At 44.0% G+C, this 16,566-nt stretch overlaps 1 protein-coding gene across 1 annotated transcript in view; it reads right to left on the bottom strand.

The window, feature by feature from the left end:
- Positions 1–16,566, bottom strand: part of slf1 (SMC5-SMC6 complex localization factor 1) — a 31,170-nt gene that overhangs the window by 7,174 nt on the left and 7,430 nt on the right. Inside the window, exons 15-17 of the mRNA XM_053421377.1 lie at positions 13,710–13,789; positions 7,612–7,704; positions 6,331–6,513 (exon numbers count right to left, since the gene is read on the bottom strand). Coding sequence (XP_053277352.1) covers positions 6,331–6,513; positions 7,612–7,704; positions 13,710–13,789 — 356 coding nt within the window. The remainder of the gene's footprint in view (positions 1–6,330; positions 6,514–7,611; positions 7,705–13,709; positions 13,790–16,566) is intronic.

The raw sequence follows: 16,566 nt of genomic DNA, 5'->3' as shown, positions 1-16,566 counted from the left end.
TTTTGGTTAATGAATTTTGAATAAGTGCTACTTTTTCCTCTTGCCTGTTTTTCCTATATTTAAACAAAATAAAATGTACTATTGAATTCCTCCCTGCAGTTGGGAGGGTGGAGTACTATCATTTTGCACTTGGGGAGTATATGATGATTTCAGTTCAGAGCTGGTGATCTTCATGGCCAACCACACAGAATCTTCTCTGGCCTTTAACCGCGTCGTTTCTCTTTTCAATCAGCACCGGAGCTAATAAAAGAAATGAACCGAACCTTGAAACTCGTCTTTCTTTGGGCATGTTTTCAACACTTACAAATTCACTACTCTCAATCATCACGTCGTCCATAGAAATAAATATATGACATTAAACTCAGGCTGAACATTGTAGGTGAAAGAGGAAAATGAAATAAATAGACATAGTTAAATGTTCCTTCACCTCTGCCCTTTACTTTTTCACTCAAGCGAACTCCTGGTGGCCTTCATGCTCACTGAATACTGTAGCTGTTTAACAAGGGAAACAAAAGGCAAAATCACTATTTCTTTGATATCCCCTGGTGCTAACATGCAAAACCACAGACACAAACAAGCAGAGGTTTATCTGTTTACCCTTCTTATATGTCTGGAGCAACTGTAGCCGCCCGAAAAACGCAGAAAGAAAGGTTTGGGGGGTGGATAGCGAAAAAAAAACAACAAGATAGACAGGAAGAGCGAACAGAGAGAGAGAGAGAGAGAAAAAAAAGAGCAGTATCTAGTTGAAAAATTCCCAGCGAGGGAAGTCCTTGAAATACAGCCTGGAGAAACCTGCAGTTGAAACATCAACACACCCGAATGAAGCCGAGAGCTGCAAACACAGCCTCGCCTCTAATAGCACCAGTGCTCAGCTCCTCCTCGCAGTTTCCAGTTCAAGACCCACAGGGAAATAAGTGCGGAGCAGAATGAACTTTCTTTACCGTGTTGACAGTGAAGAGGCCCAAGTGTGTCTAAAGCTCAACCTGTGCCTGTGAGTGCATGTGTGTGTGGTGTGTGTGTGTGTGTGTGTGTGTGTGTGTGTGTGTGTGTGGATCTATGACAGAGACAGACAAACAGACAGAGACAAACCATGACTGACTACAGTGGTCCGAGGGGATCGTGCGTTTCCTGTGCCACTGAGCAAATGACATCTTTCTGCTCCACAAACACTCGTTCACATTAAGATCTGCAGGGACCAGCCGATGCTGTGCAGTAAGCATGAGTGTGTCGGTGTGTTGCTTTTTGGTGCGCATACAAGAGATGCACAAAACCCAAACAGAGATTCCAGAAGCAGTCATGTAGCAGCCTCTCGTGCCTTCTTGAAATCAATTCAAGCAAATCAATTCGACCAAATATTAACAGAGCCCCCCCCCCCCCCCCCGAAAAACATCACTTTGTTACATCATGTCCACCCTGATGTGGATATTTTGCAAAACAAAGCTTTTCCTCGTCGTTTGAACCTCTCGTTTACACGCAAATGGCATTTTAAGTCACTAAAACAGATTGTCTTTCCAAAGTGTACATTTTCAAAAACTCTGTTTCTGTGTATCTATGTGTACACATGAAACAGGGCGTTGTGAAATGATGAAGTCTCTGCAAATACCCACTGCTGATTAGCTTAATGAGCATATGCCAGATACAACAACAATGGCGGCTATAGACCGGTTTCCCTACGTTTGGTTGGACTGAGCTTTATTGGCATTGTCGGGCGTCTGCCTTGCCCAATATTACTTGGACCAAAGTATTCTTCTTTGGTTTTTGTCGGATCATTGATCACCTACCGGCCCGACATGCATGTTTGAGCAACGTTAGTTGTTTTTGTGATATTTTTTAAAACTGAGGAAAACAAATATTCAATCAGGTAGCATGGACAAGACTTTACACATATCTAAACTATTTTCTCTTTTCCTATATCCTTTCCTCTTCGAGCATCTAAGTGAGTGTGTGTGTTTACAAGTCGAGGTGGACTAGACGTGCTTACTAACACGGTGGGCTGCATTGAGAGGACGCCATCCGCGATTACGGTCACAGGGCAGAGTGGTGACAGCTTAAAGGCTCTTTTCTTTACTTCTCCACCCCCTTTGCTGACAGACACGCCTCCACTCTCTCTCTCTGTGTATGTGTGTGTGTGTGTGTGTGTGTGTGTGTGTGTGTGTGTGTGTGTGTGTGTGCCAGGTCTGAACTGCACTGCTAAAGGGCCCTGGGTCATTTTCCATTCCAATCAGGCGGTACCGGCTGCCCTGGACACCCTGCAAAATTTAAACAGTCCAACCAGCTGAGGAAGACGCACAGGGAGCATCAGATCCTTAATTGAGAACCAGCACACACTCATTACAGTGTTTGAGATTCAGGGGAATATTTGTGCATGCATGCGCTTACACCAAATATATATATATATATATATATATATAGCCAAGGACACTTCCATACTGTGTAAAAACAAGCCAATCACACACACACACACACACACTTATATACAGGGTCATGTGGGGTGGCCTTCGGCAATGGGAGAAGGAGGAGGAGGAGGAGGAGGAGGATGGGAGGAGAGCAGAGTCAGCCTTGCCCTCAGCCATGGCATCCTTTCCTTGCCAGCTCTATAAGCCTGGAGGGACTGAGGTAGAGGGGGTAGGAGGTGGGATCCATCCACCCAACACCCCCCCCCCCCCCCCACAATTCACCCCTAAAAATGCAAACACACACACACACACACAGACACAGACACACAAACAGAGCCCAAGCCTCCTCGCAGACAGGCTTCACAAAGGGGTGAGATCACTTCCAAATAGAGGCTTTGTTGGCGTGCCAGTGTCAGTGTTGCCCTCTTTGGCCTTGGCAGCGAGGTTCAGCCTGTCTGTTGCAAACAACTAGGACAACGGGGGAGAGTGCCTAAATGAAAAAAAAAATCGTTTCAGGAGATGTAGCGGGCGCTCACAGAGTAATAAAATGTGGGAATATAATAATAAATAACAAGAGAGGAATGGAAACACATCTGGCCCACTAGCCGGTTTTCCTATCATGGGACGGTGCAGTGAATCTCCCCGGCCAAATTTTTTGTTTTTAAGTATCTGATGTACTTGGGTGATAGAAACGCTGCCACAGGCACAAAAGTCCTGTCTGAGTTTAGAGGGAAAAACTGTAATGAGCAACAACATAAAGAGAGTTGCTGAAACTGTGTATGATGTTGCCCCCCAAAGCCAAAACTTTCCACATTTAACAACCTGAACTCGGCAAAAGACAGAAAGAAAAAAAATATCCTACGCCTATCGACGGTGTCCATGGCAGCCAGATGAAGATGGTGGTGAGAGAGACAATGAGAGACGGTGTAGCCCGGAGTCAAAGAGGACCACCTCCTCAACAACTCCCTGCTGTAGCCTTTGGACAACCCACCATCAAGGTGTGAGGAAATAGCAAAGAGTCAGGACCAGGGCGAGCGGGAAAGAGAAGCATGATGCACACGCCTGCAGGTGGTTCAAACCGAGAGTGTTCTTATTCTTCTGCTCGGTGCCTGCAAAGAGACCAGCGCACTAGACAGCAGGCCAGACGTCTACTGCACACACACACACACACACACACACACACACACACACACACACACACACACACACACACACACACACACACACACACACACACACACACACACACACACACACACACACACACACACACACACACACACACACACACACACACACACTCTTCTAATTTTACTGATACAGATAGCTGCTTCTTCCTCTGACCTCTTTTAATTTGCTCTCCCTCCTGTTACTGAGGGAGAGGGGGGGAGGGAGGGAGAAAAAGAAGGCAGCGCTCTCTTGTTTCCTCTCTGGGACCAAACAATCCCAGTCTAATTTATTTTTTGAGGACAGAATATGTACATGTGTTAATGGGAAAGTCGAATCAAATTAACTATAATTAGGCAAACTGAGAAGTGAGCAGAGGCAGAGGTATGCTAGATGGGAGATTTATTCGACGCCGGCAAACGACACCCCCCTCCCCAACAAAAACGCACACGCGCACACTTCCGCTGACACACACCTAACCACGCCGCTCTCTGCTGAGCGCCGACACCCGTCACGCTCACTTCAACCCTCCTGAGCTCAGACTGCATGTGGCACGCACACACGCAGACACCGAACTAGTTGTTGTTGTGACACATTTCCAGAAAAACTGCACGTGAATAACGCAGGCGGCGGATCCTGACTCTTCTAATCTTGTCAAAGAGACATTAACAGACGTCTTGTGAGGTGATGCCGTAATCTGTGTGGACACTCACCGCAGTACAGGACTGCATGAGGATTAAGAAGACAAGCACTGAGGGGCAGAGGGAGAGATGGTAGAGATGATTGAGTATTAATATGGCTACGGCCTCTGGGGCCCGGTAACAATTCTGTTTGGCTTGGGGCACACTGCGCTGGATGTGTGCAGCCCATAATCTGTAGGTACCGTAGCTAAGAACAGATGTAACATTTCCTCCTTATATAAACATTATTATCAAGTGACTAAGAGTATTTGACCGCTAAAAATAGCCTCAGATCAAATACAAAAATTGAACACAGCCTGAGCGTTAACATCAATGAACAAGGAGGTAGAGAAATCTTAGCGTCAAAGATAAATATGTAACATTCCACATTAAAATGCCTAAAAACAACTAGACCTATTTTATATATTGGGTTGACTTGTTTAGTTACATTGTCCAAAATGTTTCTAACAATATTAAAACACGGAGAAATGAGATTTTAGTCCATTTTAGTCGCCTTTTTATTGCGTCCTATCAACTTTTCCCATTTGCCTGTCTCTGCTATAACTCCCGGGGCACATGTAAGACGTATGACGAAGTAAAAACACATCGGTAGCCACTCAACACGTTGCCTGTGTTTTCCTTCCACTGTTTGCATTGGTCACTCGTAATGGATTTTGAGAATTCATTGCCGTTTGCTGCGTGTTCTGCCACTGAAGCTCTCCCAGTAGAACATAGAGGGGAACCGAGGGACCCAAGAAGATTATGGGACAAGAACAGGCGGGCAATACAAGAATTCTCATGATCCCACGCTGCTTCACAACATCATCAAACTAGATCTTTTGTCATGGCTATGTACAGTACATTTAATTTAAGCCCCCAAAACCTGCAGCTCACTTCTTTAAGATACCACACTCTCAGTTTAAACCCAACATGCAATCTGCTTTAAAACTGACATCTCCAAACTTAACCCTGATGACATCATCTGGGTTATTTTTCAGACTTTAGAAAGCTTTCAACTTACATCTGCTTCCCCAGGCTGACGCTATGTGACAAACAAGCTGAACTAGAAACGTGGTGGAGTGTCCCTTTAAAAGCCATCAACAGGTCCCTCGCTCCACCAGGGAGGTAGTTAAGATAAAAGTGGCTTCGCTAATAAGGTCGAAAAGCAGCATTCAATCCGTCACTAAGCTCCGCTACATTTGTCGGCTGCATTAAATTGAAAGCGTCTCTTGGCTACAGCGGCAGTGACACACAGCCCTCCCCTGCAGTAAATCATTAGCTAAATGGCTAATTTTACAGATTAGCTCTCTTGGCAGCCAACTGGCCAGACAAGCTAAAGGTGTTTTATTTTAACATTATATGATTCCATCAATGTGATGGAGACCATTTGGTTTAATGAATCGCTTCAAGGAAGATGGATTACTGGAGGACATATAAAAACAGTTGTGTGTATCCCATCCAATTAGGAAATATAAACATCCAACATACAGTTAGAGTAGCAGTTTACTATTGAACCTGCCTGAGTAATGGCACTGACAGAATGAAGCTACTGACCAATTTCAGTGTCACCGTTTCAGCTGCAAAATCACTCACAGGGTTAGTTACCTCCGCCACAGAAGTTATGTTTTTACCCCTGTCTATTTGTTTGTTTGTAAACAACTTTACACAAAAAACGACTGGATCCAGTAATCTTTTTTCCCCTTTCTTTAATATTGTGAGACCGGGTGTTTTTCAATCATTTTTTTCCCATTTTCCCAGCGAGTAACTGGATCTTGATACAAACAATCAGGTCATTTAAGGGAACTGATGTCTATGAGTGTACGCAATGATGCAGCTTGATTCAATTTAAAGAGATTGTCGGGCCTTAGTAGGAGCTGAGTGTCATTCTTAGTTTATGAATACAATATGTGCAGCCAGCTTATGAGTATCAAGGATTTCTGAGTTTGACACCCACAAAAGTGCTGATGTGCCACTTAACCCTAACATTCAAAAGCATTACAAATCTTTGGATAAACTTGAGTTAGTTGATTTGTATGATTTTGTAAACTTGAAATCACAGTCTGGGTGTATTGGTGCAGTTTACCCACCTGCGTGCTCCAGGAGCATCTTGGCGATGTCCATGTGTCCATTGAGCAAGGCATCGTGAAGTGGACTAATTCCAGCCACCTGGTTATCAAACACCGGTGCGGGGCGGTGACGCAGCAAAGCCTCCACACATGCAGCGCTGCCATGATTACACGCTTCATGCAACGGCGTCCATCCTGCATGGTCTACACACAGACACACACACAGACAGACACAGAGAGAGAAAGAGAGAGAGAGAGAGAGAGAGAGAGAGAGAGAGAGAGAGAGAGATTACTCAATAGAAAAGGTATCTGATCCAGAGAAAATCTACTTTTTTTCTGTCGCAGCTAAGTTGATGGTTAGCAATGAAAGCTAACCCTGTTAGCAAGTAAACTAGCAAAGGGCTACGTTGTGAAACTTTTGATGAAATTGAAGATAGACCTTACAAAGATATTTATGTGAATATTGTAAAGTGGCAAAGGCCATATACACAATCCTATACTTTGCATATGAGTCATTACATTTTTTACCAAATTAAAATAAATGATCAAAGACTAATCCGACTTACCATAGGACATTATTGTGCCTGAAGTAACGGAGCTAAAGACTGTTAACGTTTACTAATAAAATCTGAATTTCAGTGCAACGTTTAAAGAGTTCAGTCCATCTTCTCACGTTTAACATCATTCTGTACAGGATTTAAACGATCATGGATAAATAACTCCTCAGGAAGATAAAACAGGACATGCTTATGTAGATCTGTGATATTTGACGTGAAATAACTCCAACAAAATATGTTTTGTCTCGTTTAACATGGGCCTTATTTTGACAACTGCATGGTGATAGAGGGAAGTGATTCGATTTTGGCCATCACCTCCTCTTGCCTGAGCCCCCTGCTAAGATGCAAGTTAATTTCGGCTGCTATTAAATGTTGATTACAAAATCGGGGAAACCTTTGAAACAGCATAACATTTCCATAAAAGGAGGAAAAGTCATTATATTTGACCTAAAAGGACAAAAGAAAATCACTTTGAAATATCAAAAGGAATTAAATTCGCCGAGTAAAGACACCGTAAATCTATAAATCAGAGCCTTTAAACCCGTCCTGTTCTTCCTGGACACACCCTTTACATTTTAGCGAAAGGTTAAACTCAACGATGACGCACACGCACTCCTATTTCTTCTCTCCCCCCTTTTTTTTTCTCCAATGTTAATCGCTCTTCGAAACCCCAGAGCAAACAGTGGGAGTGAAGTGAGATGACAGCGAGGCAGGTTTCAGAGAAAACGGGAAAAAAAAGTCGTACCTTTAATGTTGACGTCCGTGCCAGGAAGCGCCAGGATTTGAAGCACGGTCTCCACTTGGTTCCTCTTGCAAGCTCGGTGGAGGAGGGTCTCTCCTTCGACCAGGACACACAACGGACAAACACACCCAGAAGCGAGGAGAGGCGGAAGAGAGAAGAGAGAGATCCGAAATTAGGGTGTGCCCGATGTCCTGCCCATTGTCCCCCTCCGCATGGCGAGCACGCCAATAAAATACCACAGAAATTTCCCCAAACACCATAAAAAAAAAGCCTGACCTAAAAAAGTACAAGCCGCCAATGAGGATGCGATTTAAGAGGACTGATGAGAGAAGGGGGGAGAACTTTCAAAGGGGGGGAGAAAAAAAATGGGAGGGAAAAAATGAAAGATGGAGAGTTGGGGCTAATTCGCCTCGCTCTTTACTTCTTTTTTACAGACACGGAGATTTTCCACTTCCATCCTGAGCCCAACAAAGTTAATGTCAGGGCAGTCGGCGAGTGAATGAGTGTGGCGGCGAGAAAGCGGTCTCGCTTCCTGTCCGCTCGTCCCTATATTGTTACTTGAGAGGAAGTTATGGTAGACAGCCCACGCACAAAGCCCCGGAAAAGGATTCTTCACAGATCCTGGGTTCAAAAGCTCCGCTGGGCATTGCCACTGTGACCACGTGATATTTAATCAGCACACTAGCGGTGGACACGCGCTGGGGGAAAATAATCTCGAGGATTTTATTTACATTTTTAAACACACTTTCTTAACCCTTCTTCTTTTTTTTCCTCATCTTTACCCCCGTCCCTTTGCCTTTTATCTCGTACTATATTAAATCAGGAATATATTAGCGGACCAGAGACCCCTCTTTTCATGTATGGCTGAACTTCAGAGAGAAGTTAAAGGCCAAGCATGAGTGGCTCTGTGCTTGCCAGTATAATACAGGACTGCAAAGCCTGTAATAAATGCTTTACTAGCTCTCCCCAGGATGCCACGCCTGTACAGGGGCTCCACTCCAGCGCAACAGAGCACAGACTGGGGCAAAAAAAAAAAAAAAAAAAAAAAGAGGTGGGGGAGTTGGAGGAGAGGGAGGGGAGAACAAGAAGGAAGAAGCAGTGGAGGAGAGAGTGAAAGGGTTTCCTGCATTTCAAAGCAGATAGGGGGAAATATAGAAAAAAGCCAGATCCTATTCATTCTGAAGAATTCCTTTCTTCCTCGAGGTGTCTTTGAGGATGCAGAAGATGTATTAAATGCCATCCGCCAGAAGTAAAGAGGTTGAACAGTGGAAAGGGAAGAAGAAAAAAAACGGGACTGTGTGTCGAAACAGATGATCATTTATTTTCTCCCTAGAACTCCAATGCAAATACGAAGTAGGAAATTTCAAAGGGCACGCATTGTTTTCGGGGCTGTTTATTTTCAATTCAGAACAAACAGTATTTAAATGCATTTAATGTATTATCCTATTTCTCAGAACATTTCACTTACAAGTACTTTCACTGCACCTGCAACATCTACAGTACAAAACCTCTATGAACTCTCTACGATTAAATTAGACGATTAATGGTCGGTTTAGTCCAGCGATAAAACTATGCTCTACAACAACCTATAAAATGAATTATAGAGTATTTCAGTTGTCATTGAATAGGCTGTTGAATGTCTAAAAACTAAAAAGGACGCGAGAAGATAGAAAGACAATAGATTTAGTTTTTTTAAGTGGAGCCTGCTAATTTATCAGTTGGTTGATATGAGCCCTTCACAGACACATTGGTATCATTGTTGTTTACGTTATATTTGACTGAATATACAATGCTAAAAAGTCCATGTTTACATTCCATTTAACAAATTACATTTTAGTTTTTGATTGAGCAGGTATTTGCATTATTTGTTATGCGTAGTCAATTATAATAAAGTTAATGGCTAATACTATTAAGCCTCAATTACATTCATTTGTCATAAGGGTTTGATAGACCGAAGAAATCATTGCCAAATATATTTAAAAAAAGGTTTTATACTGAAACATTTTACTCCCCAATATAAGTACCAGTCACCAAATATCCCAAAGAAGACACTTATTTCCATCGTTATGCTAAAAGCACTGAGAAGCTGTGAGAACATATAAACAGGCTGATGATGCATGTATTTGATACAACTAACTTTGAAAACTTTTTCAGGTGATCGATGTGCAATTTCAATAGTCAACTCTGTAAAAGATACACTAACTATAGTGTTTAACAACACTATAGTTAGTGACACATTTTCAGTCCTAATTGTTTCGTGATATTTCCTCCAACTTTCATTTTGAAAAATCAAGCTGATCTCAGATAAAACAGTCTCACATAGGAAAGCAGACACTGGTGGTTGTGCAGCATCAGCATCAGTGACAATAACGAGGCCAATCAATGAAACAAACCAACATTTCCAATGTAAAAACCATAAACAGCCAAACAGAGGGTTGAGCGCGGACCGAACTCCAGTCCCTAATGAGTAAGCTGCACCGTGTGGCACGACAGTGTTCTACATGCGCTGCTCTGCTATTACTGGGCTCTAAAACGCTGTGATTAAACAGCCATTCCACTGCACCCCATGTGTACACATCCTCACAAATGCCAGCACCAATCCACGCACTGTTAAATCACTTTAATGGCTCCAATTTGGACACAACGCCTCTATTATAGGGGTAATTGCATGCTCAGCATTTACAAGCACGGAAAGGATAAATCCGCCTGTCCTTTTCTATAAATCCCCCATTTCACACTTTAATAGAAAAGTTAAATGTATGTGTTGCTCTTTATATCCCTTAGTCTGCTTGCTAAATTTCGGCAAAGTATAGCTTGGCCTGCCGATCCCTGGACCAGAAAGGCTCTAACAATGCTATTTGTCTGGAATGTGTGAGCAAGGTATTCTGCGCCAGTTATTGGATATATTTAAAACTTGAAGACTGCTGCTGTTCATGGCTCCGGAATGAAATGGCAGCACGTTAATTCCCCCAATTCAAGATTACTGCAGCTTTCACTGCTCTTTGGAAGAATTAACTGCCCTTTAACATAAGTGACCATCGTTTTAAAGTTCCACTGGTGAAGATTTTAATGCAGGATATTTATATTTAATAGCTCAAAATAAAAAAAAGAACATGGAGCAGGAACAAAGGCCCTCGATGCTCGTGTCTCTACCGGCAGGAAGATGAGACACAAAACCATGAGTCTCTTGAACAAATGGAAATAAATCCTAAACATAAAACCTTGATCTTCTGGGATTGAAGCCATTTGAACATTGCTTTGGAGAAAGATGTCAGCCAAATGAGCAAATGTAAATAAATGTGATCAATGTGACAGTCCCTGATAAAAAATGTGGTCATGTATTTCTTATTGATGGTGGCACATAGCACAATAGTAATTGTTGAGAATCAATATTCAGGAGAAGAAATATTTAATTCACTGGTTAGAAAAATAGATCGTAAACTAGAGTTAAATGAAATGAACTTGACTGAGGCAGTATTTTCACTGGACCGACTCCAACCCACAGTCTTCTGAGGAAGTTTATGTCCCTGTCTCCCAGTGCCCAGCTCCACACCGTGCTGGTGACCACAACAGGAGTCCAGATGCTTTCCAGTTCCAGAATGAATGAGCTGATTAGACATCCACTGAAATTGTGTGGAGCTAGAACAAAAAAAAAACATGAAGTCGCAAAACTCCATGTATTGAATTTGTTTCAATAAAATGATACAAGTCCTAAGAGCCCATTACGTGCCATGCTTTTTAAAGCAGAGCTTTTAAATAAGTGAGGAAGATGTCAATCAATCATGATTCTGTACAGCAGAGCAGTGATGAAATATTTGTCTTGAGGTGAGACTCTTCTGTTCTGTCAACAACTGTTTTCAAGGACGAACAAAAATGAACCTTTCAGTCTCAACTTTGAAGCCAGCATAGATCAGAAAGCCTTAACATTCTCGGGGAGAAAAAATTCTGTAGCAACTGACAACTGTTACCTCAGCTAGTAATGGTCCTTGTGGTGAGATTCTTTGCGATATATTTTAAAATGAATTGGTGGATTCTTACGTATGTCCGTTAGAACAATTATAACAGTCTTTGGGTTATCGTCGTAACATCTGTCTGTGTAAAATAAACATAATTACTCTTTCATCAATTAAATATCGGGCTGGTTACACTTTCTATCTTATTTGTGGAAATCCCAAAAGCCATGGATAAATAAAGAGTAAGAAAAAAAAAAAAAACGGTGTTTCTGTGGCTCTTGCAGGACTGTAATAAAAGCGGCCGATTGGCCGGCCTATCTCCCTGTCACCTGCCAGCGCTCTCAATGCACATGAGTGGAGACTTCGTCAGCCTGAAGCAGAGATGATCCTAAGAACTTTCCGAGCGAGTCATGGAAAAAACGGCTTGTGCAGAGCACGTTCATGTATTTTGGGGCAGTAGCTTTGATGAGAGGGCCGATGGGAAGGGGGCGGGGTGTATCGGTTGCAAGTGTAGCCTGCTCTTGAAATCTTTACCAGGCTTACCCAGCCTAACATTAAAGGATTCAATAGGCTCTATTGGCAGAAAACAATATTATTCATTATATTTTCATTGGGGTATAATCACCTGTATATTAACATCCAGAGCGGGTTCGCCACGTTGCACCTCAATGTTTCTGCAGTAGCTCAGAATGGACAAACTAAAAACGCTACTGTAGCTTCTTCTGCAGTGAATGCGGGGAAGCGAAAGGTATTCAGTTGGTTGAAAGTGCAGCACTATGAGCCGACGCCACTAAATCCTCTACAGTGAACCATTAAAGCAGCAATTTTACCAATAGCTATTAGTTCTGTCTTCAGGAGAAAGTTGCTTTGTGTGGCTAAAGTTCCCCAGAACAATCAACCTAATCTTAGATGAATTCTGCTGCATGGATCACAACAGGTTTACAGGTTGGTCTGAGGAACTGCTGTGTGAAAACACACAGCAGTTCCTGTTTGACAATCTTCACACAGTGTAGTCGGGGCTGATTTGAAATCAAAGTCTCTGCTGAGCTTCCGGAAGCAAATATGGGACTGAAAAAGAGAAGTTGATCCCAAATCCCTCAACCCCTCTCAGCTACTGTGACAGAGATACCGAGGTTGCAGGAGGCGAGACGGATGCTCCAAAGCAAAGAAGTGCAGCAAATAAAGAAAGTGGGCTTACATATGTGGGGGAGAAAAAAAGCCTGCGCGAGAAAGAGAGGAAGGAAGGGAGAGAGAAGGGGATGAGAGGGCGAGAGGAGAGGATGCTGTGCCGATGGTTCATCAAAAATTAATGCCGACCGCATCGGTATAGAGATCACGTAGTGGAAAAACAACACATGCCAACAGCCTCAGCTCTCCCTCCCTCCCCTTTACCCTCCACCCCTCCTTCACACCAACCAGCACAGGGCCTTTCTGATCAGGTGGAGGGGGGAGATATGAGCTCTGACACCTCCGAGAGTTCACACAGAGTGCCATACCTCTAATTGCAGGAAGTTCCACTGCTGCAGTCGACGTACATCTGCACCGATACCCTAATTGCTGCATTTAATATCCCTAAAATGGAGATCTGAGGCGCGTGTGTACTAATACACGTCGCCGCTTTTTTGTGTGCCCATTATTTCTTCTTACCAGGCCATTGATTCATTTATCTGTTACTTCTTTGAAAAAAAGGTAAATAGGAGGGAGAGAAAAAGCAAAACAAAACAAAGAGTGCAGTGTTAAATTTAAATTTGCGAGAAGAACCAGTGAAGGAGGAGGAGGAGGAGGAGGAGGAGGAGGAGGAAGAGGAGGAGGAGGCGAGATGCAAAAGGTGGAAATACACAGTCCGCACTTTGCCCCGAGTCGTACACGACGGGCCTACTTATGCAGCAAAGTTGCTCTTACAGCTGACGAGGGGGAAGCGCGATCTGATGCAAATCAATCCCTCTCTCCATACGTTATGTGCTCTTCATTAAACTGAAAGTGATGACAGAGCTATCATGTCCCTCTTTACTGATGACCTAGTGCAGTGCATCAGTCCATTACAAGTCTGCTCCTTGCAAATGTGAAGCTATATTGTCAAACGCTGTGTGTGTGTGTGTGTCTCTGTGTGTGTGTGCGTGTGTGTGTGTGTGTGCGCGTTTGTCGAACCTGCTGCATTGACTTTGCTCAACCCTCGGGGGGTGTTCTCTTTGTCCAGACTGGTCTCATTCGCCAAAGAGCCCTGGGTTCTGTAAGAAACAAAGGAAGTGGTCAGCAGGGTTATGAAGAAGACACCACAGAACACATGTGTGTGCTAAACCTAATTCAATTAGAGATTGCCCACGATTCACACAAACAAGTCCAATGTTTCCATGACTGACCATTTCAAGCGTGAAAGCGAGGAGACCCAGTGGTACGGAAAGTGGAACGGGCATCGCTGAACTGTGAGGAGTGCCATTAGCAAATGAATCCCTTGTAGCGCCGCATCATCTTATATAAAATCTGACAATATCCGTCAAGCCCCTACTGCGATGGCCACACAGACACGCACACACACAACCCTCCATTCCCGTCTCCGAAGCACTTTTCCTCCCACTTAACGCCTCAAACACAGAGCTGGAGAATTCAATGTGAGCAAGCACATTAGGAGGAATAACTAGTAAAAGAAAGTGAAGCCTCTTCAAAGTAGTGGCGTGCTAATAGCTGTGGGCTGTCACTAGTCCTGGGTGTGGGTACGGGAGATCTGCCTGCATGAAGCCTGACAGGTGTCTTGTGTGTATACGTCCGTGCGCGTGTGCGCGTGCGCCACATTGAAGCGCAGTGCCATCCGTATTACAGGGAAGAGGCTTGTTCCCTGGTAATTGGCTTGTTCAGAAGCCAGGAAGGAGCTCCCAGCAGTGAGGAGGAAACACACGTCCTGTCACGCATTGCTTGTTATTAGCGGCGACAAGGCTGAGAAGAGATGAGACAAGCTCTGTGTGTATGAGTGTGTGTGTGTGTGTGAGAGAGAGAGAGAGAGAGGGGGGGGGGAGAGAGAGTCCATGAGAGTGTCTAGGATGAGGGTGCGCCACTTCTCATTGCAAACCAATTCACCCGAGTGTCCCCTGTCCATATAGGCTGGCAGCAGTGGAAGTTGGTACTTGGCTTGTGAACGCCTTCGTTTCTCCTTCCCTCACGGCCTGAGACCAGCCTGCTGTCAGTGATCCAGCGATCATTCCTGAGCCTGGGGCAGCTTGTGCCCTTGGAGGCAGACTCTCAATAAACTATATAATCTATATGAGTGACGAAGAAGAGTCCTAAAACCCAAGAAGAAGATATGCATGCCACAAAAAAAAAGCCATAGTATTGTTGAATATTAGCAAGGCTGATCTATTTAAAAGAGGTTTCTTGAATCCAGCTGACACTGACTCTACACAGGTTTGGTCAGAGGCGCTGGAGCCAAAGTAATGACACAGTTTAATGGTTTGAAAGGGTATCAGCAATTCGCAGAGCTTGATGAAGCCAACAGGAGGAGGACCTCCGTTTAATTACAGCTCCCCTTCTGCAAAAAGCACTCACTGCCGCGCGGCCAGCCAGCCAGCAAGTCAAACGGCCATCTAAACAGTCGGTCAATCAGCCATCCTGTCAGCCCGGTGTGGCTTGGACGTGTGCCCTAATGCCAGGCTGTGTGGCGGTGCAGAAGAAGTGCTCTCTGCTCCATCTCTCCAGCTACAGCAGCGAGCGAGTCACGGCAGAAACAGCATAATGCGATCTAACAGCCAGGAATGAAAGATAAAGAGGGTCATGTGGCTCCTCTCAACCTTCATGACCCTCTGTCATCATATCATCTGGAAATCCAAAGCCCGACATCTTCCCGGTGTTTTGTCTTATCTACCGTCTCTATTGACAGTTTGAAAAGACGGCTAAAACAAAACCAAAACATCGATACGTCTCAGTTGAATACACAATCCTATCGGTGTTACCCGTTTTATATTGTAATGTCTTTCTTTTCATAGCAGCTCCAACAACATGTGAAGTTGTGTTGAAAGCGTGGTTTGAGGAGTGTGTCAGACTCGTATGCTTCAACGTGAGATGTGTTAATTGATTAAAAGAGTCAACATCACTGAAATTGTAATGTTTCAAAAATTCAAGCATGAAAAATGAGGAGAGAAGATTTTCCTTTCCTTTCTCCGGTTTCTGTTCTCAATCTATCACAGGCTTTGTCATTCTGATTTCATTCTTTCCTTTGGGGTCAAATGCTTTTACATGCCCTTTGGCATTTCTTTATCTCACCCACACAGATTGCATTCCTTCTTTTATTCACTTCTTAATCTTCTATGTCTACGTCAAAATACAAAAAAATCTTTGAAACTGTGGGGAAAAGCAAAAAGTCGGAGGAGAGGAGAGGTTTAGGGAAGAGAAAAAGGGGATCCGGTCAGTGAGTGAGCCAGTAGCCTTCACATGAACTTGCTCCCCGATGACTCCTGCCCTTCTCCAGGCCAACTACCTGCTGGTGGAGGAGCAGATGTCTGACATAGGGTGTTAGAGTGTGTATGTGTGTGTGTGTGTGTATATGTGTGTGCATTCAGAGAGGGATTTAGTATGCAACAGGGAAGATCAAGAGAGGCGAAGAACGGGGGTGAAGGCTGAGCGCTTGTGGTCGTAGACAAAGGCCTGATGGGATATCCTACTCTGTCTATCTGTCGGCTTCCTGTCCAAATCAGACTCAGCAGTGTGTGTGTGTGTGTGTGTGTGTGTGTGTGTGTGTGTGTGTGTGTGTGTGTGTGTGTGTGTGTGTGTGTGTGTGAGGAGGGGTCTAACCTCCCTCTGCAACCCTTCTGTCAGCCAGCACACACTGGTAAGATCAGACCTGGGCATGACCCATCACATGCCAACTCCTCACACTCTTTCTGACCTCCACTTGCTTCTCTCCAGCTTTCCCTTGGTTCCCCCATTCATGCATCTCTGCTCCGCCCCCCCGCCCCCATGCACACACACTCCTCCTCTATCCAGGTGTTCCTTTGTTCCTTTTCACTCGTTTCTCATC

The sequence above is a fragment of the Pleuronectes platessa genome, chromosome 4, assembly GCF_947347685.1.
Source record: "Pleuronectes platessa chromosome 4, fPlePla1.1, whole genome shotgun sequence".
NCBI lineage: Eukaryota > Metazoa > Chordata > Actinopteri > Pleuronectiformes > Pleuronectidae > Pleuronectes > Pleuronectes platessa.
This window is presented reverse-complemented; position numbering and strand designations above follow the sequence as displayed.